Source organism: Eptatretus burgeri, chromosome 17, assembly GCF_056783735.1.
Source record: "Eptatretus burgeri isolate ZD-2024b chromosome 17, Ebu_testis_v1, whole genome shotgun sequence".
Classification (NCBI taxonomy): domain Eukaryota; kingdom Metazoa; phylum Chordata; class Myxini; order Myxiniformes; family Myxinidae; genus Eptatretus; species Eptatretus burgeri.
Window position 1 is genome coordinate 22,740,907 of NC_140977.1, and position 26,157 is coordinate 22,767,063.

The following is a 26,157-nucleotide window of genomic DNA, read 5'->3' on the forward strand; positions in this document are numbered from 1 at the left end:
CGCCAACCCTGGTCGCCTCTTACGCCACAGGGGTATGGTACACCTATTCTAACCGGGGCATACACCGGGACCAGTACACTGGCACTCATTTCGCCGACCTCGGAAGGATGACAGGCTGAGTCAACCCCCTGGTGTTAATTCAGCAGCCAACGGGGCTTGAACTCAGGACACTGGGATCCCAAGCCGCCACCCTAACCACTAAGCCAACACCAGGCTTAAAAGAGGAAAATGAACAAAAATAAAAAGCAAGAATTAGCATGAATAAGGAGAAATGAGAAAAAGTGGAAAGAAGTGCGTAAGACTGAAGAGAGATATGAAAGAGAAAGGAACCAAGATCAAAGATGCCGAGACGTACCCAGATAGATAGATTTCGGCATTTACTCCCCAAGGCTCAAACACAGCAACAGGTATAAGCTACCAGTGTCGGTCGAACCTGCAGAGTCGGTTGAATCTGCAGCTGCCATTTCCACCTCACTAAAGCCGAGTCTTCCGAAACAGATTCATCGTGTTTTATGTTGTATCATTCGTCGAAGTGTTGCCGTTTTATCCCATGGAATATTCCATGTAAATTTTTTGTTTATTGTTTTGTGCTATTCATTTCGTATAGTCAAGGCCTGGGTGGCTTTCCCTCAGATAGAGAGTGTATCTTGCTTTTAAACTGTGTATAAATTCCCGGATATCTTGCTTCAATTTCCGAAACACTATTCTATTTCCTCTCCTCAAAAGATAAAACATACAAACTATTTTTCACTCCATAATGATTCTCATTTCTATTGAATTTCCTTCTGCTTCTGCACCCCCGTCTTTTCTCAAACTGGACATACATTAAATATAAACGCTTCTTCTTTAGAATAAATAAATAAATACAAACTTTAAAATGCATATCAACCCTTGTATCTCCTTTATAAATACTACACGCGTTCTTCTCCACCAATGTCTCTTCTTCTTCTGCTCTGCACCTCGTCACCAACCTCCCTCCCACCCCCCCCCCCACCCCCCGCTCGTACAGTGCAACGTTTCTCCTTGCGTTTACAAGCAATCTAATTTCCCATCCCATGATATTCATCTCCGTTTGTCAAAGATGGGAATTTGAAATCAGAAAAAACATCCACCCCGACCTCACCCCTTCAAAGCTTCACATCACACCTTTGCACCACACACACACACACACACACACACACACACACACACACACACACACACACACACACACACACACACACACACACACACACACACACACACACACACACACACACACACACACACACACCTTCTCCCTCACTCCACCCCCCCAAAGCCTCACCTTACCCCCATAAAACCTCTCCCCACCCATCCTGAACCATCCCAAAACCTCCTCCCCTCTATCTGTGTGGACCTCAAACACCCGAGGTCTCTGCTCTAACCGAACAGATCTCTCGATCCAGCTCACTAAAAATACACCAGACATCATCTATTTAACAGAATCCTTCCTCCCACAGGATGTCCCCAACCCCATAGTGTCTCTTCCCGGTTATTGTCTCCTCCGATTTGATAGGCCTGAACCACACCCCTGTGGCGGAGTTGCACTTCACATCAATAACTCAATTTCTCACTGCCCTCGTCCTGTTGTTACACCTCCTAACCCCCAGGAGCAGCTCTGGCTGTGACTTCCCCTCCGTTCCAACCTCTTGTTCATCTGCGCCAACGGGACATCCTTCCAACAGCGACGACTCCATCTACATCTCTCTCAGACAACATGGACCAACTTTTAACCACTCATCCCAACTCTCTCTTCCTCATCTGTGGCAATTTCAATGTCAGCATGCAAACTGTCTGTGTGTTGGTAACTCTCTCTCTCACCAGCCATCCCACAGAAAAGGATTTGTGTGACTCCATGGGACTGAATCAATCTATGAATTTTCCAACCCGGATTTCTCCCAATGGAAAAATCATCCCTTCTTGGCTTGATGACGACAACCATTCCTGTAAATGCCTCCTGCTCTTCCTCTGCTCCAATTGGTTCATCTGATCATGTGCTTGTGAAAGTGAACATCTCTCTGGATATTTTCAGAGAACTGCTTCAATGCCGGTAAGCCTGGCAGTCCACTCAGGCAGACTGGCAGGGACTGCAAGCAGCCATCTCTCTTCAGAACTGGTCTCCCATATCTACTGCCCCTGATGTTGATTCAGCCTGGGAATTCTTCCACAGAAACCTGCTCTCTTTTATGCACAGATTCATCCCATCTCGTCTTCAATTATCCTACCCTTCTTCCTGTCCATGGTACACTGAATCCAAAGGCAACCTCAGATCATTCAAAAAGTCTGCATCAAGTGTGTGTCCACTCTCAGGTGAGCCAGGAAACAACATCTGTCCAACCTCAAAAATGACCGTTCAAAATGGTTTCCCTCCTCTAAAACCTGGTGGCACCTTGTCAAATCTTTCTCTAGTGTACGCTCCCCTACAATCCCTTCCCTCTCTTCAAATAGCATCACAGCCTACTCTGCTCGTGAGAAGGCTGAATGCCTGAATTCTGTGTCTGCTTCCAAATCTTGTGTCCCCAACTCCTCACTCTCCGTCCTCATTCTTCCACGTCACACCCAACTGTTCCTGGACTCTGTGGCTTTTGCACCAGAAAAGATGGAAAGGTTTCTTCAACCCTCGACTCTGACTCTTCTACTGGACCGGATGTCATCGGTGCACTGCTCTTGCACATCCTCTCTCTCTCTGCCCTTTTCACTCTGTCATTTGCGCGAGGTCATCTTCCATCGGCTTGGAAATCCACCAACACCACTGCACTAAGTGTTAAAAAGGTGCAAAAACTGATCCCCTTAACAACAGACCAATCGGCTTATTTCCAATTATCAGCAAAGTCATGGAATCCATCATTACACAGTTGATATGAAATCCTTCACTTTCTCCAACAACCTCATCAATTTAGTTTCACACTAGGTCACTCCACCTTGGACAAGCAGCTTCCACTCACCCAGCAATGGATGGAGGACCATCAATGTCACCAAAGCAACGAGATTTTTTTTATATTTGAAAAGTGCAAAATAAATAAATGTTATTATTATTATTATTATTATTATTATTATTATTATTATTATTATTATTATTACTATGTCAGACATGAGATCAGGGTCGTCTCTGGACATATCTCGTGCTTTTGATACAGTCTGGTATCCTGCCTTATTCTCCAAACTCTGCCTATGGCATCCAAGGCCAACTACACACATGGCTTACTGACTGAATCGACTCTCATAGCCAACGTGTGCCACTCAAAGGAATCCTTTCATCTCCTCTCCCTGTAAAGGCTGGAATACCACATGGCAGTGTTTTGGGCCCAGTAATATTCCTAATCTTCATCAATGATCTCATGAACTCTCTGGAAAATCCTCTTTGTCTCTTTGCTGATGACTCCACCCTCTGCCATGACATCCCTCATCATTCAGGTCAGCAGGCTGCAGCTTCTTCCCTCTCTTCTGAAGTTGAAAAAAAAAATAATCACAAACTGGTCAAAACACTTGGAATATGTCTTTCAATCATGACAACTCTCACACTCTCACTATCTCTCTCCAAAAGGACCACCTGGCAAAACCTGCTATATCGAGTTTCTCAGCAATCCTCTTGAGGAAGTTCAGTCATTCAAACTACTGGGTCTCACTATCAGCCATGATCTTTCTTGGGCAAACCACATTTCGAAGTTGGCCTCCAAAGCCAGCCACCTACTGGGCATCCTCCATCGTAAAAAGTTCTTCCTTGGCACACCTTTCATTCACAGCTTGATGGAGTACTGTTCTCCCGACTGAGCGAGCGACCCTGCCTCAAATCTTGCTCAGCTTGACACCGTGAAAACCAAGGCCTTTAATATTATTGGAATGTCCTGCGATGAAGCAGAGTCTATGGGCCTATCACTTTCGCATCAAGGCTGAACAGTTAAGGTGGAGTCTATGGACCTATCACTTTGCCATCGCAGACAGGTTGGTGGTCTCTCTGTCTTCTACTGCCTCCTTTCTGGTCTTGCACCCTCTGCTCTTTCCATGCTGTCCCCCCTCCCCAGGTCCATGCATGGCACACATGGTCCACCATCAACCATCTTCTGGCGAAACTACCTAAATCCAGGATCACTGTTCAATTCCACTCATTCATTCCTCTTTTCTCCTGCCTGTGGAACCAACTTACACATCCTCTTCAATCTCATTCTTCCCTCCAGGCTTCAAGACCGCTATTCACCACCATCTCAGATCATCCCCAATCCAAAACCATTATCTTTTCTATCCTCGTTAACCTATCCCCCCACCCAAACCACACCTCATTCACTCCATCTCTCCAAATTTCCAGTTATCCCTCCTGAGAGTTCCCTTCTGCATCCATCTTGTCCACCCCATGCATCCTCTCCTGCCCTCCATTCAGAATCAGCCTAAAATGTATATCTGTTGGCTGATTCACCATCCCTCATTTACTCCCACTCACCTTGTTCCATGTGGAAAAGCACAAGTCGAGCCAAAGTCACTTTCATGATGGACTCTCCATCACCTGTTGTGCTCACTGCTCCCAATTCATTATCTGCATATCCACCAGCGCCTGCAGAAAACAGGACAAAAATCAGGCAAAGGAACATTTTTCCCAACATGAAAAAATATACATGGATACCTTACACACACACACACACACACACGCACACACACACACACACACATGCACACATACACACACATACACAAACACACATACACACATACACACATACTCACAGACACACACACACACACACACACACACACACACACACACACACACACACACACACACACACACACACACACACACACACACACACACACACACTTTGAGACCTGGGAGGGCTCCATTCCACTTTCTCAAACCCGCATATGGAGATAACAACCAACGACACACACGCACAGACACACATCTGACACTTTCTTTTATAAATTGTTCAGTGTTGGCTATTCCTAAAATATAATACAATTTAAAGGATTGTTGTAAATTATGTTAATTTCACAACATCTTATATTGAACTTTATTTAAATTGTAAACCTCAAAACATAGTTCCCTCACCTAAAGTAAGAACCTTAACCTGTAAGCAAATTAACGGTTTCCCAACAGTACAGATCATCAGCTGGGCACCGTTCTTCCTTAAGGTTTTGATCCTTTCAGCTGAGCAGCTCTCTGAACAGTGGGGCATAACCACACACAGACGTAATTTGACAGAACAAAAATAGTGACGACCACATAAAAGCTGGCCACCCACTGGGTACCCTCCGTCACGCCAAGTCTTTCCTTGGCAAATATGAACTTTGAATGACCTGCAAGGCCTTCATAAGCGGCTCAATGAAGAACAGTACTGTCAGACCCCGACATTCGCGGTTCCACTATTCACGGACCCCACGTATTAACACGTCATAAAATGTGGCCTCCTTCTGCATTTGCAGCTCTGTGCTTTGCATATTTGCGGTTCTTCATAGACTTATTCGTGTAACTGCTTCTACAGTTTTTCTCACCTGCTTCTGCATTCGCAGCCCTGTGTTTCACGTATTCATGGTTCTTTGCGGGTGCAGTCGCGGTTTTTCTGACCTGCTTCTACATTCGCAGCCCTGTACTTCACGTATTCGCGGTTTTTCTGACCTGCTTCTGCAGTTGCGGCCCTGTGCTTCACGTATTCGCGGTTTTTCTGACATGCTTCTACATTCACAGCCTTGTGCTTCACGTATTCGCGGGAGCATTGGCAGTTTTTCTGACATGTTTCTACATTCACAGCCCTGTGCTTCACGTATTCGCGGGAGCATTGGCAGTTTTTCTGACATGCTTCTACATTCGCGGCCCTGTGCTTCACGTATTCGCGGTTTTTCATGGGATTCTTTTCACCCTTACGAATCATGAACCAACAGGTTGGGGGGGGGGGTGGAGGGGAGCAGCGGTGGGCGAAGGCAATTCTTGGTTGAGAAACATACAACATCAACCGCACACCACCCCTTGATGAGACCCCCCCACACAATCATCCAACCATACTTGAGCTACCAAAAAGTCCTGCCAACATCCCTACACCCTTCCATCTTCATTGCTTCGAGGAACATATCTAATTCAAATTTAAACTTTTCTATTGTTTCTGCTGCTACTACCTTTCCAGGAAGACCATCCCATGCATTAACTACCATACTCTCTGAGTGAAAGACCCCAACCTTACTCCCATCTTAACTCTCCTGTTCTTTACTCTCAGATAAAGCCCCTGGTCCTATCACTTTCTATTGTGCTGAATAATTATTCTGCACTTATTTTGTCTGTACCCTTCGTTATCAGAAACATCTTTCAATCCCCACAAAACCGCCTCCTTTCTAGTGTACTAGAAAATAAGACCCGTCGCTTCGTTGACGGAAACACCAATTTTTGCTGTGATGGCTATTCAATAGGGCAAGCAAAAGGATTCCTGGGAGTGCGGGGAGAACCAGCGCCACAAGTTGGTGTTTGCAGTCTTGCCACGTGTGCCCATGTACCCAGAAAAAAAATTATTAAAATTTTTTTTTTCATTACAAACCTTCCCGGGGGTTCCCTGACACTGTAGCTGATTTATTTAAATCCGTTCTTAAGTTATAACATGACAGACAGAAAAACAGACAGGCAAACATATACATATATATATATATATATATATATATATATATATATATACATACATACATATATATACATACATATATATATATATATATATACATACATATATATACATACATATATATATATATACATACATATATATACATACATATATATACATACATATATATACATACATATATATATACATACATATTGTTGCGGATTCGCGCCCGCCGGCGTGCGAGCTGCCACGTAACTCGAATCGCGGCACGTCGCCCACCGGACGGACAATCCCGTCGTGACCCTCTCGGACTAACGCCGGGAACTAGTCACGGGTGGGCCTTTCGGCCTCACCACGATCGTGCCAATCGGCCCCCCGCGTGGGTTAGGGTTGTTCGCCAAATTCGACCTACCTAAGTACCCACACGGAGGGTAGACCGGGCGATCGCACCTCGCCGCAGGTCGACTTCGGACACGGGCCACTTTAAGCGACCCGTTCCGTACTATCGGGATAACCGAGCGGTGTTATCGTCAACCTCGACGGTTCCGATTAATTATCGGGCGTATTTAGCCCACGACCAACCCTTTACGTGAAGTAAGATGGACATTCAATTAAAGAAAAGACGAAGCGAAACGGGAAAAACAGTTCAACATAAGGCACATTTATTCCGCGGCAAACGGAAAGCACACATATACAATCACAACAATTATGCACCAAAAGCAAATGTAAAAGTAACACGACAATTCTGCACAAAAAGCAAATGCAACAAAAGAGACACAATGCAGATCTACTACCGACTACGCGAGCACACGGCAACACTTACACAGTTTTACTTCACAGACGGCGCCGACAACACATTTGGTTGGGGCCGAGACCGCGTCGAGCCTACCCGTCTGGTGATGAGCCGCAAAATGGCGGCGGCGCCCCGACTCCGCGGGCCTCGCTGGCACTGCCTGGAATGGGGTGGGAACGGGGCCCCCTTCTCACACTATCTCAGCGCGGGGGGAAACAGGGGGGGGGTTGTTGATGCTCGGGGGAAAGAGGATATCTGGCTGGCTTGGGTCCCGCGACGAGCGACGCCACTGTGACCTCGATCGCGTTCCCGGCCTCCCCCCTCCGCAGCTCCCCGACTCTGACACGAGCGCAGACCTCCACAAAGCTTCTTGGCTTCTCCAGACTCTCCGGACCCCGACAGACACTCTCTCGACTGATTTCGCCGCCGCCACAACTCTCCAACTCTTCTCTTCTTTTCAACTCTTTACTCTCAACTCTTTTCTCTTCAACTCTTTTCTCTCCTCAACTCTCTACTCCCCCAAATTCGCCCCGCGCTCGGCGCTTTATAGTCCGACAGGAGAAATCATATGCAGATTTTTGGATCAGGAACGGGTCAGGGGCGGAGCCACGCTCGCCCATTGGACAGAGGAAAAGTGGGCGTGAATCATTCCTGGTCCTCGAATCTGCATATGTCGATTATACTCCGACGCGCCTGGAGGTGGGGCCAAATCGCCCCACGCTCGCTGATAGGACGGAACAGAAGTGGGCGTGAATCATTCTTGATCCGATTTCTCGGAAAGGCTGCTTTTTGCACCCGCTGCTCGGTGCGCGCCCTGTACGAGTCCAGGATCGGTGCCCACAAGCGGCGCGGGAATGGCGGTGATGCGATGGTTGCGAGAGCGAGTTGTGACGGTAAAGGTCGTGGCTGTTGGCGTTGTTGTTGTTGTTGTTGTTGTGAAGCGGCGTTGCGGTTGGTGGTTGTTGTGTGAAAGCGGTTGTGGAGAAGGTGGATGTTGTGAAGGCGGTTCTGGAGAAAGTGGCTGTGGTTGTCGAGATGCGGTTGGTGGTGGTTGTGGTGGTAGTAATGGCGGTTGGTACGTGGTTGGCTCAAAATAAAGATAGAACAGAAAAACGGCTATCTAAAAGGGTCGCAGCCCGAATGAATGACATTTATTCCCTCTAAACAACGGGTTTGGGGCTAACTACACATATACTTACAGAGATATCTCACCTATGGGACCTGAATGGTGGTTTGCGAATTTCGTCAACCACAACAATATATACATACATACATATATACATATATATATATATATATATATATATATATATATATATATATATATATATATATATATATATAAAATGACCGTTTTTACAGCCATTTTTCCCTGCTGTGCAGGGGTTTGGCTTTTTCTTGAGGCAATGTTTTATGGCCGGATGCCCTTCCTGACGCCAACCCTGATCGCCTCTTACGACACAGGGATATGGTACACCTATTCTAACCGGGGCATACACCGGGACCAGTACACTGGCACTTATTTCGCCGACCTCGGAAGGATGACAGGCTGAGTCAACCCCCTGGTGTTAATTCAGCAGCCAACGGGTCTTGAACTCAGGACCCTTGGATCCCAAGCCGCCACCCTAACCACTAAGCCAACAGCAGGCTTATATATACATATATATGTACATATATATACATATATATACATATATATATATATATATATATAGATATATATATATATATATATATATATATATATATATATATATATATATATATATATATACACCAATTGCTTAACCCCGCTTTTCACTTCGTGTACACGGGGTAAATATCGATTGATCAATTACGGGGTACAATAAGTGGAAATCAGCCAACTGTCTCAAGTCTGGAAAAATCCGGTGCATTTAAACAGGCAAATATGAATTAATGGCATGCATAATCAGAAAGACATTGGCAAAGATAATGTTGTTGGTTATACCGATGCAAGGAACGTCCCCGACACGACCGATCATCTTGAAGTTCAAACCACCTGTAGAGGTGGCAGAGGCCACGTTTCCATTTTTATCTATTGCAATTGCTCCCACTGTTCCCTTCGATCTGCAACAGACAAACTGGTTCATTTGTCGTGAAATTAACAATATCTTCTTCATCACATTAACCAACATCAACACAAAACTAAACTAGAAAGCATCTGAAAATGCAAAGCACATCAGCGCCTGCTTTGTATACTAACCATGATGCAAACAGCGAAAATAAATTACAAAATGAGTGAAGATTTGAGGTGACTTTGACCTTTTGACAGAACACAGGTTACACTTGATGAATTGGGTCATATTGGGTCACCGACGTATTTTAATGCAAACTTGACCTTTTGATCTAAAACAACAATAGGTTTCTAGATTTTGATTGGTGAACCAATTCAGTGATCCAATATGCATACTCTTAAAATTTCAGGTCAGTTTGATGAAAATTGATGATGTTATATGATGTTGACCCTTAACCTTTTGACGAAATTATTAATTTGCCTTCTCCATATTCTCAAAATAAAGCTTTGTTCAAAATTTGATGACAAAAGCTCAAATGGTTAAAAAAAAGTTGAGACCGAGAGATGGACGGACACACACACACACACACACACACACACACACACACACACACACACACACACACACACACACACACACACGGAAAACCCCGAACGGCACTGGGTAGAGCACATACCTCTGCCAGGGTGAACAGTTTACGTTTTGTTTCCCACTGATAGGCCGGTTCTGGATCCAGACCTTAACCAAAATCGAATCGGCTTACTCTCATCACATCACCAACTCATCCACCAAGTTTTATCATAACTCCTCTCCAACTTTTTGTAATATCATGCGATATTGCATGTCGCTTTTGGCCCCATCTCCCAATGGTGGAGATTCACTGCAAATTAAAAAAGTTCTCGTATCTGGATCCCGATTCTTATCTTCACCAAAATCGAATCAATTCATCCTTGTCATACACCCAACCTGTCCAAAAGTTTTGTCCAAATCCGTCCACAACTTTTTGAGATATCCTGCTCACAGACAGACAGACAGGGATGAAGACATAACCTCCATCCACCTTTGGTGGCGGAGGTAACTCGAGACAGAACACATCCCTCAAAAACAAGTAAAATAATATCACTCATAATGCTATACGGTGGATGCGCAAGGCCAAAGGATTGACATAGTTATCAGTTTAAAGGAGTTGAGGGGAATTGTTACAGGAATGATGGATGAGCCAATTCTCCTGTGCCTCAATTTTCTTGTATTTCATTGTATAAATGTGGCAGGCTAGCAAGATTGAAACCTGTTTTAACTTGAACTGTGAGCTCAAACATTAAGGCCCAAATAACGACAGGCCAGCCAAATACAATATTGAAAATAAAATTATCGTTTACTGCCTGCTTGGGTTTATCCACGATATGGCACAAGATGATTCCCTCGATATTTGTTTTGTTATTTCAAACAAAAGAGTCAATTTATCAGCTGAACCCCTCCCTTGGATGAATTAATTGTATTTAAAAGTTAAATAAAGAAGTTAAAACACAGGAAGAACCATTTGGCCCATTACACCATTTTCCTGCATACATCTGTCACATCATATATATATATATATATATACATATATCTATTCAATCATCTGAATTACTAACTTTGTCATGCCATTTACTTAACTTTCATTGTAAAACATTCTCATGATGCCAGAGTGTTAGTGCTACCGAAGCAGCCTCTTGGCCATGTTTATGCTGGGTGGTTTGTTATTGCTCTTTGTGAAGGACACCGCGGGATATTTAACGTCCACCAACTAATGTCGGCAGATGGGAAGCCAGTTTAACGTCCAGCCATTGGACAGCACCACACATTGATGCCTCATCCTGCATGTACTGAAACACCAGGATGATAGTTTGGACCTGGGTCAGGATTTTAACCCAGGCTTGACAGCTTCATGGCGAGCTCTCTTAAAACCTAACAAACCGAAAATCCATATCGCTTTTACTTTTCATAAAATCGGTCCATAAAGGCCCACTCTTGGGCAAGATCTGAAATTATTTTGAAAGATGAACAACGAGGGATTTCAAAAGTGTGTACAGGAGGGATTGGAAAATACAGACAATGAAGGTGAGCAGGTTTAAAATGCAGGGGAGTGATATATGATGTACTATGCACCCCTCATCCGGCACAGTAGAGTTTGCTTCTCCAAGACTCTTCTCCCAGCAAAGCCTCCTGTACTCGGTGATGAGCTGGGCTGTTGGCACGGCAGGGATGCCCATAGTGCGGGCGAACATGTTTGCACCAGTCGCTGACAAATATATGTGCTTGGACTATGGGAAGACAGAGAAAAGAGTAATTAGGGCAAAATAAATGTAAGAAAATTGATTTATAGTCGTCACAACATGATATGCTTGATGCGTCTAATTATTGCCCCACTGTTCTGCTGCCAGTTTGTTGCTTTTTAAAAAGAATTTCACCTGTTGGTCACCCGGCACACCATCCATCTGAGGGATGGTGTACGCCCTGCCTGCAAAACACCGGTCCGGGAATTTGGACAAAATAGTTGGTCGAGACAGCTCAAAGGCGAGGGTTCTACATCTGTGCCATCCTGCCAGACTCATTCACATACACTGTGGAGCATTATAAACAAATCTGGCATATAATAGGATGTTCCTTTTGCAGGTAGACATTCCTTTGAAATCATAACTTAGTGCTCAAATACAAAATGTTTTGAATAAAATAAATTACGAAAATGTTGAAGCTTCATTTGAGAGAAATGGTAATCTATCCCATCGCAAATCTATGGAAGGTTGATGTGTTTTTTTTTTTTTGGGGGGGGGGGGGTTGAAACCAGGTGGGCCATCAACAGTTTGGCAAGAGGCTAAGTACACTGGAGGTAACGCATGAAGTACACAGCATGAAGCTGAGAAAGGTGGGAGACAGGAGCACCAGCCCAGAGGGGAGAGCAGTACTCCATCAAGCTGCAGATGAAAGCTTTGTAAGTGGTCAGGAGCTCAGGTGGGCCGAGGAAGGACTTTGCACGATGGAGGATTCGCAGTCGGCGACTGGCTTTGGAGGTGAGGTTGGAAATGTGGCTTTCCCAGGAAAGATCATGGCAGACAGTGAGACCCAGAAGCTTGAAAGAAAGGACTTCTTCAAGAGGATTGTGGAGAAAGTAGATGGGTGAATGGGGGGGGGGGGGTGTTCCAAACGGTCTTTTTGGAGAGACAGTGAGAGTGTGAGATTTGTCCGGATTGAAAGACATGTTCCACATGTTGAACCAATTTGTGATTTTACCCAGATCTGCAGAGAGCGAAGAAGCTGTTGCTTGCCGGTCTGAGGGATGACAGATGGTACGGCAGATGGTGGAGCCATCAGCAAAGAGATAAAGAGGATTTTCCAGAGAGTCGGAGAGATCATTGATGGAACCCAGAAAAAGAACAGGGCCCAGAACACTGCCTTGAGGAACTCCAGCCAGGACAGGACGAGGGGATGAGAGTTTAGCATGAGTATGAGAGTAATAACTGAATAAAATTGATAGCCAACAGTCCCTTACAGTCACCATGACACCTCGCCATCTGGCCCACATGGGGAGATCTGGCCAACATCCCTCCATGGGGAGGCCCTCCTTTGTGACTGGATGAGTACTGAGAAACATGGCCGTGGGTGGTGGAGATGGGGAGGAGGTATTTGGAGCACGTGAGTGGCAAAACTATTTGAAATAATAGACGCGCAATACTACGGAATCATTTGATTCCCATATCAGTTCACCAAGGTCACGGAGAGTTTAGATTTATAGAACTGCAACTACCCTCCATCGTGACAAATAGGTACTGACCAAGCAGAGTGTGGATGGTGGAGGGAGGTGAGTGGGAAGCCTGATGTTGGCTTAGCGGTGAGGGTGGCTGGCTAGGGATCTTAGGGTCCTGAGTTTGAGACCCTGTTTGTCCATTGAATTAACACCAGGTGGGGATGACTCGTCTGTCATCCTTCCGAGGTCGGCGAAATTAGTACCAGTGTACTGGTAATAAGGGCATTGCATCAGCAGCACAGATGCACCCTCAGCCAATGATGCTACCCGCACCCTTGTGCTGTATACGAAGGAGTAGGAGGAGGAGGATGAGGTAGGTGGCGGAGTACTTGCGCAGCCAATAGCGATGAAATGGTTAATAAAAAAAAAGTTTTAAAATTTCGATAAATGTAGCTTGACAGAGCGGCATGTTTAGGAAACACAGTCTGTGCAAATGGCTTAGTTGGCTAAATGTGAGCTGGGTACCGATATAAAGAAGGGCATGTACTTCACAATATAAAGTCAATGAACGTGTAATATTAAATTAAATCGATAATATTTAAAAAAAATGAAATTAGTGCAATACAGAAACCAAAAAACAGTCGAAAAAGCAATAACGAATATCACTATCAAATATCAATGACAAGAAAAGCAAATAAATCCAGCAAAGCTACTGTTTGGAATGAAAGGATAACAAGATATGACCGGAGAAAATATTTCCCTCCACATAAACACCATCAAGCCAGCCATCGTTAATCACCTCCTGCATTTACCAATTATCAAGTTGGTCTGAATGGAGAAACATCAGAGGCCATTAGCACATAATTGGGGGCAGATAGAATAGGACAGAGGGGAAAAATTCAGGAATAATTTAGCAGCTAAATTAACACCATGCAATTAATCCACTGAAGGGGGATTAGGATGAGCACCACAGGTCCGCACTGATGATGGCTTCAGTCTGGATGTGGACCGCGGTCCGCCTTTTGAGGACCCTTGGTACTATAACGGGATGAAGTCGGGGAGATAAAATACACCGAGATAAGTTAGGCAGGCATGTTCTCCTCCTTCTAATCTTCCCTTTATAAGGGGTGAGGTCCATTGGCACCAAGCTTCTGCCCTGCCTAAACCACCATGCTCCTCCACTTCCCTTTGTCCTCAGCCAACTCTTTCCTCTCTCCAATGACTCCCACCTTACTGATCTCCTTCCTCAAACAATCCTCCCATCTCAACAATGGTCTACCTCTTTTCCTCCTACCTTGCTCCCTCCACCTATCCGTTTCTTCAGATTTCTACCCAACTTAATCTTTTCACCGTCTGATAAGACAGTGCAGTGGTTGCGCACTTGCCTGCGAGGTAGCTTACTTACTTGTCGGGGCGGCGTTCGATTACCAACCCAGCTATAAACCACCATGCTGGTGCTTCCCAGACAGGGCATTGCATCAAAAGCGTGTGCCGTCCATCAGATGGACATCAAGGCAGGTGTCCCTTCTGCTAGTAATGAGTTGGTGGATGTTGAAGAACCTGTGGTGTTTTTTGTGAAGGAGTACAGGTGAGTTATATCCTGCACCCTGAAGAAAGAAATAAAAAAATCCTGTCACATTCATCCGAACGTCAATGCCTGGCCAGCCGGTTCACGGAAGTCCCGGGTCAATCTACCTCTTGTGCGAGACCCCCGTAAGATGGTTGGATTCTTTGGGACCATGAAAGTCAGAGATTCATATATACCACACATTTGAATCAACCTTTGCTTAACAAATTAAAGCCGAGGTGTTTTCTTACTCTTCAGCAATTCGGGTTCATTATGGTGTGGTTAAAGGATTGTTTCTTTAAAGAACAAACTTCCCTTCCCTGCCCCCCTCCACCCAAACCTCTCTCAGTTCAAAAGAACAATTGAAAGATTTAATATCTCAAAAGATGAGAAATCCCAACCAAGATGATTTTAACATCCCAATTCAATCTTTAACTTCCTGATCATAAATCTCCACATGCAATCGGCTCGCAAGGTCAGATTAGCAAAACATTCACTAGGAGGGTTAGCCATTGCTGTCCATCATGACATTTTCTTGTGCATTGCACTGTCAATGGTGAGGGGTCAGTGGGGGATTGGGGGGGGGGGAAAACTTTATCAGCATTCTAATGGTCAGACAAGGCAACAGTTGTGGATTTCCTTTTGTAAGAAGGCAGATGTACTAACCTAGCAAAACAATTTTGTGCACCAATCATTTCGATTTTGGGGCCCATGTTACAGTCAAAACGTCAAGAGGTCATTAAAAGGTCAAAGGTTAAATGGCGAGCAAGGCTCAGAAAATGGCCTGGGAGAGCTATGTAATTATATAATGACTTTCCTTACAAGGAACTTCAACGCAGGAAGAGGCCATTAGGCCCATCAAACCTGTGCAACGGTTGCCCACCTATGGTTGTTTGTCCGTGGCCCATACATTTTTCAATGCTGAGCGTCAAGCAAGGAAACAGCACATAATATTTTTAAAGTCTTTGGAATTATTCAGTCTGACTTCGAGCTACCGACCTCACAGACATATTTTATATTCCAAACACTATGCTACCGAGTCTGGTGCTTGAAGTCAGAGTTATGTATGTTGTGGGAAATTATGCTGACATTCGCCCTCTCTTTATACCGCTGCGCATTGTACACTATTATACAATGTACTGTATTGTTGATTATGTTGAATCCGGTAAATGGACGTGTCAAAATTTTGATGATCTCTTTAGGTGTACATGTTTAATGCTTTTTCTCAAACCTCTCAGGATACACGAACGACCGATTCTTTCCCTTTTTGATACACCATAGCAGCTGAATGAAAGAAACTGAAACAAGAAAAGTATCGTGCTGCCTCATAGAACTTCAGAATGCAATCTTCAGGCAAACCATTTTAACACAAGCAAGCGTGGGCAACACAAACAGACACAAGAGAGCTGGTGTTGGAGTGAGCCGAATAGCATTTGTGTTGGAGTGAGTGGGATATGTGAGCAAGTGAATGGTGTCGATTTCAAATAAATAATCAAGCAACTACATGAATTGTCAGCAAATAATGTCAAAGCAAAAAACGCACCCCATAAATTAGGCTGAAAAATGTGTAAAGAAAATGTGGAGTGAATCATTAACGGTTCTCATCTAGCTCGAGAGTCGTGGCAGGCAACCATTCTGAAGTAGTGATGAATCGTTTGCGAGAACAGCGAGTTGCCCATGACCACCCTATGCCATGACATCCCTCATCCTTCATACAGGTAGGCTGCAGCTTCTTCCCTCTTTTCAGACCTTCAAAAAAAAAATCACAAGCTGGTCAAATACTTGAAATATCTTTCAATCCAGACAAATATCACTCTCGCTATCTCTCTCCAAAAAGACCGTCTGGCAAACCTTCCTATCTACTTCCTTAACAATCCTCTTGAGGAGGTTCAGTCATTCAAACTCCTGGGTCTCACGATCAGCCACAATCTTTCTTTCTTGAGCAAAACACATTTCAACGTTGGCCTCCAAAGCCAGCGGCTGACTGGGCATCCTCCATCGTACAAAGTCCTTCCTTGGCACACGTGAACTCCGATGCACCTACAAGGCTTTCATCCGCAGCTTGATTGAGTGCTGCTCTCCCCTTTGGGCTGCCTCCCCTGCCTCACATTTTGCTCAGCTTAACACCATGGAAACTAAGGCCTTCAAGATCATTGGCATCCCCAGCGCTGAAGCCGAGTCTATGGGCCTATCTCTTCGCCAGCGCAGACAGATCGGTGTCTTTGTCTGCTACCGCTTCTTTTCTAGTCTTGCACCCTCTGCTCTTTCTGTGCTTTGCCCCCCCACCCAGGTTTCTGCAGGGCTCACACGGTCCGCCATTAACTCTCATCTGGTGATACTACCGAAATCCAGGATCACTGCTCACTTCCACTCATTTGTTCTTCTTTTTCCCCCACCTGTTGAATCAACTTCCACATTCTCTTCAATCTCATTCTTCCCTCCAGGTCTTCAAGACAGCTGTTCACCACCATCCCCAATCCAAAACCATGATCTTTTCTACTCTATTCAACCGCACGCAAATCCCTCCTAATTTTCCAGTTTTTCCTCCTTGGAGTTTCTTTCTCCATGCATGCGTGTTTTGCATCCTGTTTCGTCTGTTAGGTCCTGATCCGTTCAGTGCGCTCGCCTTTCCATGAGATTTGACGACTTTTTTATTTTATTTAAAGGTATCACGACCAGATTTGTGTACGACAGTACAGTGTTCAAGTACATAATTTATTTTAAATAAAATAAAGATTGTACAAGTATTACAAAGAAATTATTTGTGTTTTACCGCCATTTTCTCAGTGTCTACCACACCACCCTGTCGAACACATTGCATTAGTTATTCGTGCCTGTTGTACGTGTCTATTACGACGTCCTTAAAACGGTAAGTTTCCTGTTTGGAATGATTTTCAATTTTGTTTGACTGCCAGGCCAGCAGACAGAGTGAGACAAATTATCTCACTCGTCTGCACATGTGCGGTCGGGACGAATTCTGAGCCAATGTGCGGCAAAATGAAAGACGTGGCCTCTTGTTCATGTTCAAAATATTGTGACGGATTTGGAAGCCTCTTGCACACAGACAGTCAGCAGTCCCAAAGTTTAGTTATTTCGTTAAGATATTTGTATGGTTAGAATCCATCCCCTGTGTCTAACGGGAATTTCATGTGTGCGCTGTGAGTTATTTTGTCGTTAGTTTTTTTTTTAATATTACCAACAACAACATCCTGCTTCGTTCCGCCACCCAACCAAACCTTCGCGCACCGACTCCATTAGCCACGTGTTTTTGGCTGAAGGCGTGGGCGGACCCTCCATCGCCTCAGATCGAGGCTCCGCTCCGAAGAAGGGCAGGGAATGTTTCCTCCAGCCAATGGACGAAGAGCGAGCAAAGCCGAGGAGCTCCAGCCAATGGGAAGCCAGAAGGCCAGAAACAATGACAGAGGCTCTTCGGGGGGGGGGGGGGGCACCGACACGCCACCCGTCCAATGGGAGGCAGAGTTACCTCAGGACGGATCCCTTCCACCTCGCAAGAGGGGTTGAAGAATTGTCGGTGCGATCCGTCTGGGTCATCTCATCTGGTCTGCTGGCCATCTTCCATCTTGGTGCTGGCTGGCGTATGCCGCTTCGTCTTGGTTCCTTGGCGCTTGGTGCGAGGTTGTCCGTGTGGGTTCGAGTCCCACCGTGGTGGTTGGAGCGTCCGATCTTCCCAAGCCCTTCCACGAGAATCCCAAGCTCCACAAGGGCAGGTCGGCAAGCTGTGCGAACGCGGCCAGGTACCGACCAAACTCTGATCTCCAGCCTGTCTATCCCCTTGGCTGCGAGGGTCGAAATAAAGACAATCCGGGTCCATTTTCTTTTGCTGTGTGTGTCTATGGTGGCGCCGTTTTATAAGTAGAAATTGTGAAGTGCTTTTGCTCACTGTACATTGCCTGTATATTCGTGATTAAGTCTGCTCTGTGTCTCCCTTCCAGATTACTGTAAAATAAACCCCCTGTTAAATGTTCCAGTTCATTGTCCGTGTTTTCTTCCATTGACCCATTATGGTTCAGGCTTGAGAATTCGGAAGGCCAATTGTGCCGTAAGTTGTCATTTGGTCCGGCGCGGCTTTGATAATTTCCACTCGGTTACGCCGGATCCGAGTCGGTAACAACGACTCGGTTCAGACAAAGTCGGCTGAGGGTGTGGCTTCCCTGGTAGTTCGACGGCGTGGGTACTTAGGTAAATTGGGATTAGACAATTAACCCTAGCCCACGCCGTCAAAATATTGGCGTCCACGGTCCACTAAGGGACCCATGACCTTCGGAGTTATCCGAGGGTTACGACCTTCGATTCCGGGTGTTCGGTGGGAGACGGCCCTACTGCTCCGTCGAGCGGTCGTTCCTCGCCACCGAACTCGGCCCACAACAATATAACATTCAATCTAAATAAGTTGTTCCTCGATCATAAATAATAAGACAGACAGATGGATGGACATGGAACAATTGCTTAACCCCGCTTTTCGCTTCGTGCGCGCGGGGTAAAGAGGTGTCCTTTCTTTTCATCAAATTTATTGTGAGATGCATTCTTTATAAACAGGACTCAACTGTAAAAAGAAAAGAAAGAAGTTTTAACCTTATACTTACTCTTTAATGACCCGAACTATGGTGAAAAGACGAATTTCTAAGCTCGAGTTAAAATATTAAAGCCTTGGATGTTCAAACATCTCATTATTGAACACTAATTCGCAAAAAATAAAAAGTACCTTCTCCATAACCAAGCGAGCCAGATGAATGGGGTTTGCAATATTCTTGACACAGGAAACAGCACCGCTGTTCAGCATGCTTCCCTCCATAATCATCGCATCTTCTTGTATCTCACCAGCTACATTCAGCGAGGAGCCCACACCTGTATATGCCACAGGACAGTCAGTGATAAAAGCACGAACCCCAACAGCTCTGGCTATGCAATAACATGATATGCTTGATTAGGCCAAACATTACAACACCAGCATTGAAGACTGGGTCATCTTCCATCATCTTGACAGCATGCTCGACGACGTCCAATACAGATCCGCCTGACTTCAGTAATTGCCAGGCCGCCTCCACTGAGGCGCGTACTCCAGCCAATGCCAGAGCTTGACGGTGTTCTGGAATGGTGCCGGCACCGCCATGCACCAACACCACAGGGATCATATTTGCACAAGCAACTTGGATCACTGGCAGCAATGAAAACTGAAGTTGTAAAGCTGCAAAAGGTAACAGTGCACTTTGCATGACCTGGCCCACACAAAGCAAGAATATTATTGTAAATTTCAGAAAACAAAGAGTGATCTGCATTGGTGGAAAAGGAAGCAAGAACAGATAGAAATTACCTTAAAGGTCCCATGACACCCAAAAGTACTGAAATTGCATATATATATATATATATATATATATATATATATATATATATAAAATTATACATATATATATATATATATAAAATATAAAATTATATATATATATATATATATATATATATATATATATATATATATATATATATATATATATATATATATTGTTGCGAATTCGCGCCCGCCAGCATGCGATCGGCCGCTCGACTCGAATGGTGGCCGCCTCGCCCACCGGACCGGACAATTCAGTCACTGACCCCGGGGTCCCTTGGGCGGGAATCACTCCTCTCCTCAATCACTCATCGCACCATGCATTCCACATTCGCTCCATACACACAGACCCGCTGGCCTCACTCACTCAACATGTACATTTTCCATTCTCTTCTCACACATCGCTGAACTCAGCCATCCTTCTGACTACTTCCCCAAACTAACTCGTGCTTCCACGTCATCCCTTACACTACAGCACGTTCCTTTTAACACTACGTAGCTAAGCTATGTCCCCTCGACACACTCAAAAGTCTGTCCATGTCTCCAAATCCTCAAAAATCCATTAAAAATCATTTCCCAACCTAAATCTCATCTAAATCCCTCTACCTTATCCATTCCATGGACTCGATGAGGACTTACCCCTGCCCCATGAAGTCGGTCTAACTAAACTAACCCATCCCCCTAACTAGTTCCATTCCTGTGCCCGGGCAGGGGGGTCTTCCACCCCATGCCCGGGAATCCAGTTCACCCAAAAGCGAGGCTTGTTTTCTCTTTTTTTTTATTGCGCAGCACCAGCGCAGCAACTCGCAACCTGCGCACCAGCGCGGCAATTCACAGCCGCGCACTTTGTACCCGCCCGTGACGTCATGGCAGCTGTTCGCGTCCCTCGTCCCTCTTGGACGGTACCATCCGGCAGGGATTCACCCTCCTGCCGGATTCCAACCATACACGCAGCCATGACGTCACCCGGTGCATAAAATAACACAAGCCTCGCGTCCAAATCCGGAATCCTGCCTAACCTTTGTCCGTCCGCGGGATCGGCAACATTCACCGCTGGCATTTCCGAACCGGGTTTCACTCCCGCAAGCGAGCACGTGGCGGCCTCGTGCGTACCACAGCACGGATCTCACGCTCGCCGCTGGGTAAACCCGGCGCGGTCCCCAAAACATCTACGGCCGCTACCCGGCTCTTGTCCCTCTGTCGCCGTCTCCGTCGCCATTCAACTCACGCACACCTGCGTGTTACGACGCTCATACACCACTCCATGACATTCACACCAGAAGACGCGGCTGCGTGCTCCCGCATGCCGACGTCATCTCCGTCACGTACCGCTCTCTCACACTCGGCCGCTCACTCGCACACGCGGTGCCTCATCCACACTCGGCGGGCTGGGAAGCACGCACCTTGGCTCAATCGCAACCTCGCACACCATTTTCCTCACACACGCGGTCGCTTTCACACAACGCCTTTCACCCATGCTTTGCGCGCGTTTCAGCACACATTTCGCCACACTTGTAAACACACACCTCAACACCACACACACCGGGACCACACTCGTAATGGGGAAATCGCATCACCACAAGGGGTTCTGGAGCCTCCATATCCCCCAAGCTCTCCGTGCACCCGTCCACAGCACTCGCCCCCTCGACCTCGCTCGGCACGACCGGACCCGCCTGGTCGTGATTCACCTCAAGGGAGCATAGAGTCTCCCTCCGTTCCCGAAGGAGGCCATCCAGCTGCTTGCACCGGGTCCCTACACAGTCTGCCAGCTCACCACCATTGTCCTCCACTAACTCTGTGTGTGTGTGCTCGTATTCAACCCCGTCCAATTCATCATGTAGTCTCTCCTCTACCGTTTGTACCTCCCGTGTCTGTTATTTCTTTTATTCTTTCCGTCGTCACCTCGTGTCTCGTCTCACACGTTTCAGTCACCCCATTTAGTTTTCCCCTCTGTGTCACCGTCACTTCCTCCGTCACCTTTACACTTCTCGCCCAACACGTCCCCCGAATTATTTTGCCCTCACCCGCCTCCATTGCGGGCCTGACAACCGTTGCACTCCCTCCCAGCTCGTTCGCTCCCACACGTGGCGCCACCATTTTGAGCTCCACTGCCCGCGTTTCACTCCCCGCAATTGCCATTATGCCTGCCTGCAGGTCAATGCCCATGTTCTGCATCTCACCCCGCATTTCCTTCATTTCTTCTTTCATTCCATTCTTCACCTGCTGTATATTAGCATTCATGTGATTACTCAACCTGCACGCATTTGTTTTTATTTCATTTGTGTTTGTTTCCATTTTCTTATCCATTTGTTGCGTCATTCTGCTTATTGCCTGCAAAATCATGTTTACCTGGCCCACGTTAAGTGGGTCTGCGGCAATTGCTTCACCCTCAGGCGTGGGTCCGCCGGGGACTGGGGGAGGACTTTGACGGAGGCGGGGTGGGGGGGTGTCATACACCGCGGCCGCCGCCGCACCCATTTCGGGTTCTGGGCTCGGTTGTGGGGGGAGAAACTGTTCCTGCACAACAAACATTTCCTGCTCGGGGCTTTCATCCTGGGCCATGGATTCTAAAAATTATACATCCATATCTACCCCCGGCACCCGATCGCCTTGAGACTACATCTTGTTTCTCGTAAGAGATTAAATTTAAATTGCTCGTAATTTAATGGAACACGGAGGGTCGCTCCACTCACCCTTGATCCGGTTCCGTAAATTTAGTTGGAGACGGGAGGGTTTATTTCCCGCTCGCTGACACCAGTGTTGCGAATTCGCACCCGCCGGCGTGTGATCGGCCGCTCGACTCGAATGGCGGCCGCCTCGCCCACCGGACCGGAAAATTCAGTCGTGACCCTCTCGGAACAACGCCGGGAGCTAGTCACGGGTGGGGGTTTAACCTCACCACGATCGTGCCAATTGCCCACCCACGCATGATAGGGTTGCTCGCTAAATTCGACCAACCTAAGTACCTGCGCGAGTGGTCGACTGGGCGATCGTACCACGCCACAGGCCAACTCCGGACACGAACCGCTTAAGCGGTCCGTTCCGTGCTACAGTGATAACCGAGCGGTGTTATCGTCGGCCTTGACGGTTCCGATTAATTACCGGGCGTTTTAAACCCACTATGAACCCCTTACGTGATGCAAGATGGAAATTCAAACAAAGGAAAGGACGCAGCGAAACGGGGAACAAGTTCACACAATGCACATTTATTTCACACAGAAGGCACGTAAGGCACGTATATACAGCAAAACAAAAATGCACATAAAACAGTTAAAACAATAGAAGCAAATGCAGAGCTACAACCGACTAAGACCGACACACGGCAACACTTAAAACAATACTACACGACCGTCAGCGTGGTCGCGCCTGGCCCGACCTCTCTCACGGCCGGCGAACCCTCTCCGGCATTCCTCGTCTGGAAGCGCAGGTCCACCTCACAACTGGCGCTGCCGCGTCTCCCGTCCGTGCCTTCGTGACAGGCCGCTCACCAAGCCGCGAGCGCAGGACCTCTTCCCCCGACAAGACAAGCAGACAGGAAGCCTCGAAGAACCAAACTCTCGAACCAACTCGACCAACCGAAGAACAACTCTCACCAACTCGACCAACCGAGGACCAACCCTCACCAAGGTCCGTCCTGTCCGCCTTTTGTAGCGCGGGGCTCCGCCCTTCGCTCCGCCCCATTTTCGGACCCGCCTCCCTTCGAGCTTCTTGGAGAAGCCTCTCGAAGGGGGGCGTGCCCTCTCGCTCTCCCTCAACCCCGCCCCGTGCGGGGGCCGGGGGAGTCAGTTTTGGCTCAGAGCCAGGGAATTATTCCCCCAAAAAGAGGCCCCCACCTTTTCTCGCCTTTGACCCCCGGCTCGGATCGCACTTCCCCCACACCGAGCGCGGAGAATTTAAACGGGAGAAACAGGCGGGAAAAGCCCCCGAGCATCGTTGTTGGTTTTTGTTTGTTTCTCCGCGGAGATCGTAACCGCACGGGGCTTACTGAATGGCGAGTGGCGAAGATGTGGTAGCGTAGATGGTGGAGGTGGCGTGGTTGTAGTGTGGTTGGCGCTGTGGTGGGGATGGCATGGTTGTTGAGATGCTGTTTGTTTGAAATAAAAGATAGAACAGAAAAATGGCTAACTCAAAGCGTCGCAGCCTGGCTGGATCACATAAATTCCCTCTAGACAACCGGTTTGGGCTAACTACACATGTACTTACAGAGATATCTCACCTGAGGGCCCTTTATGGTGTAATGCGAATTTCCACAACTGTTATAATATATATATATATATATATATATATATATATATATATATATATATATATATATATATATATATATGTCCTACAGGAGTTTTTCATTGTGATTTCAGATCTTACAATGTTTGTCACAATACTCGTTCTGTAAAATGTAAAATTAAAAAAAATACAAACCTGTTCGGGAACGCCCCTAAAAATTCTGCTGAAATCTTCTGAAAGCGGCGTAACCCACATGACATCATCTCCAGAACAACAAAGGCTGCACGTAAATTACTCGGGTTGGTGGTCTACGTGATTGTATTGGCTTCCTGTGTGTTTCCACATTCGATTGGTCGACTCAATCGCTTCGTTCATTTCTGCTTTAAAAAAAAATCAAACATTCGGTTTTGAATAATGGATGGCATGGACTTTGATTTGTCTGGTAGCGACAGTGAGTGTGAGAGAAATGAAGGATTTTGGTCTGAATCACATGGAGAACTGTCGGATAACATAGTCGCGGGAGGTGAAGTTCAGGCAGCTGGAAATGAAATACGGCCTTAGGCCTAAGTCACATTTGCTCTACTGCGAGGATACGGCGGCCGTACGCCCTCTGAATTGACAGAAACGTGCGGCGGCCGCAGAGTTTCTGCGGTGGCCTCAGGGTGGCCCTACGCCGTTTGGCTATCTTTTACAGGCCATAGGGGTCGCCGTGGAATTATAACGCGGAGTTATAACAGTTTTCATTTCTACGCTCGCCGTAGCAATTCGACAAGCTGAAACAAAAGAACTGGTAAAAAAATAAAAAAAATAACCCACTCGTTACCGTCCGTCTGGCCACACATTCGCCTTAGGACCCCCCTGCCGTCCACCTGCGGTCGCCTTGCGGGCACCTTGCGTCTGCCTTGAAAATTCTATGGCCACCGCAGGAACACCCTAAGGTCACTGTGCGACATCAAATCAAAGACCGTACGGCACCTCCACGTTTTTGGTTTCCATAATTTCTTAATACGCCGTGCGGCTACCCGAAAAATAAAAACATATGTGACTGCTACATTGTGTGACCGTGGAAATACTGCGGCCACCCTATAATTGCGAGTGGCCGTACATTTTGTAGACCCTACGGCCGCCGTGCCAAATGTGACTTAGGCCTTACCAGTTCGAGCCCGAAGCAGGACAAGCAGAGGAAAATAGAGATGAAATTCCCGGAGTTCATGATGATAGGGAGGACATCGAAGGAAGACTTGGCAATAACAACTGGTTAGACTAAATCCTATTCATAATTCAATAATGTAAATTTGACTTGCATACTGCTCGATATCAGAAATATTTTAGTGAGGTGACGTGACCAGTGCAGCGCAGCGCACATGTTGCACCGCGGCGAATGAATCACAAGCAAGGCCAGTGCATGTCATCGGCCGTATCCCTCCGCGCATTAAAACGAAGCAATCTCGCTGTCCGGATACGATGAAAACTTGTGTGCAGAACACACCTTGTGACACAATTGTCTGGAGTAGTCCGATAAGTCTGACGTTCTGTTGCATTTTTATTTATTTTATTCCTACTGTCGTCATGTAGCGCCAGTAGAAAACAATGAAGAAAAGAGAATAATAAAAGAAAGCTACAGCACGTCAGATTTATCGGCCTAGTCGGACGGATGACAGATTTATCGGACTAGTCTAGACTCTTGAGTTGACAAGTAACTTGTATTAGCATGCACACAATGTACAAGTCAATGCGTAAGAGTCCCAAGGCTATGAGGGTGTGGAATAGGACAGATAAATTTGTCTTTCATAGTTGTGCCAACATATTTTTCCCTGTTCATTTATTACAGCATTTTGGCTAATTGTTAATGAATAGCAAGCCA

General features: G+C 46.3%; 1 protein-coding gene and 1 pseudogene across 4 annotated transcripts in view; one reads left to right on the forward strand and one right to left on the reverse strand.

Annotated features, from left to right (window-relative positions):
• LOC147009542 (uncharacterized) overlaps window positions 1-26,157 on the forward strand; it is an 85,271-nt pseudogene that overhangs the window by 24,529 nt on the left and 34,585 nt on the right. The window lies entirely within an intron of this gene.
• Window positions 1-26,157, reverse strand: part of ASRGL1 (asparaginase and isoaspartyl peptidase 1) — a 51,866-nt gene that overhangs the window by 4,887 nt on the left and 20,822 nt on the right. For all 3 annotated transcript variants that reach the window (XM_085862481.1, XM_085862480.1, XM_085862482.1), the window contains 5 exons: window positions 19,689-19,928; window positions 19,446-19,588; window positions 11,580-11,734; window positions 9,365-9,483; window positions 4,457-4,567 (listed from right to left, as the gene is read on the reverse strand). In XM_085862481.1, the coding sequence (XP_085718607.1) occupies window positions 4,457-4,567; window positions 9,365-9,483; window positions 11,580-11,734; window positions 19,446-19,588; window positions 19,689-19,875 (715 nt within the window). In that variant the 5' untranslated portion in view covers window positions 19,876-19,928. The remainder of the gene's footprint in view (window positions 1-4,456; window positions 4,568-9,364; window positions 9,484-11,579; window positions 11,735-19,445; window positions 19,589-19,688; window positions 19,929-26,157) is intronic.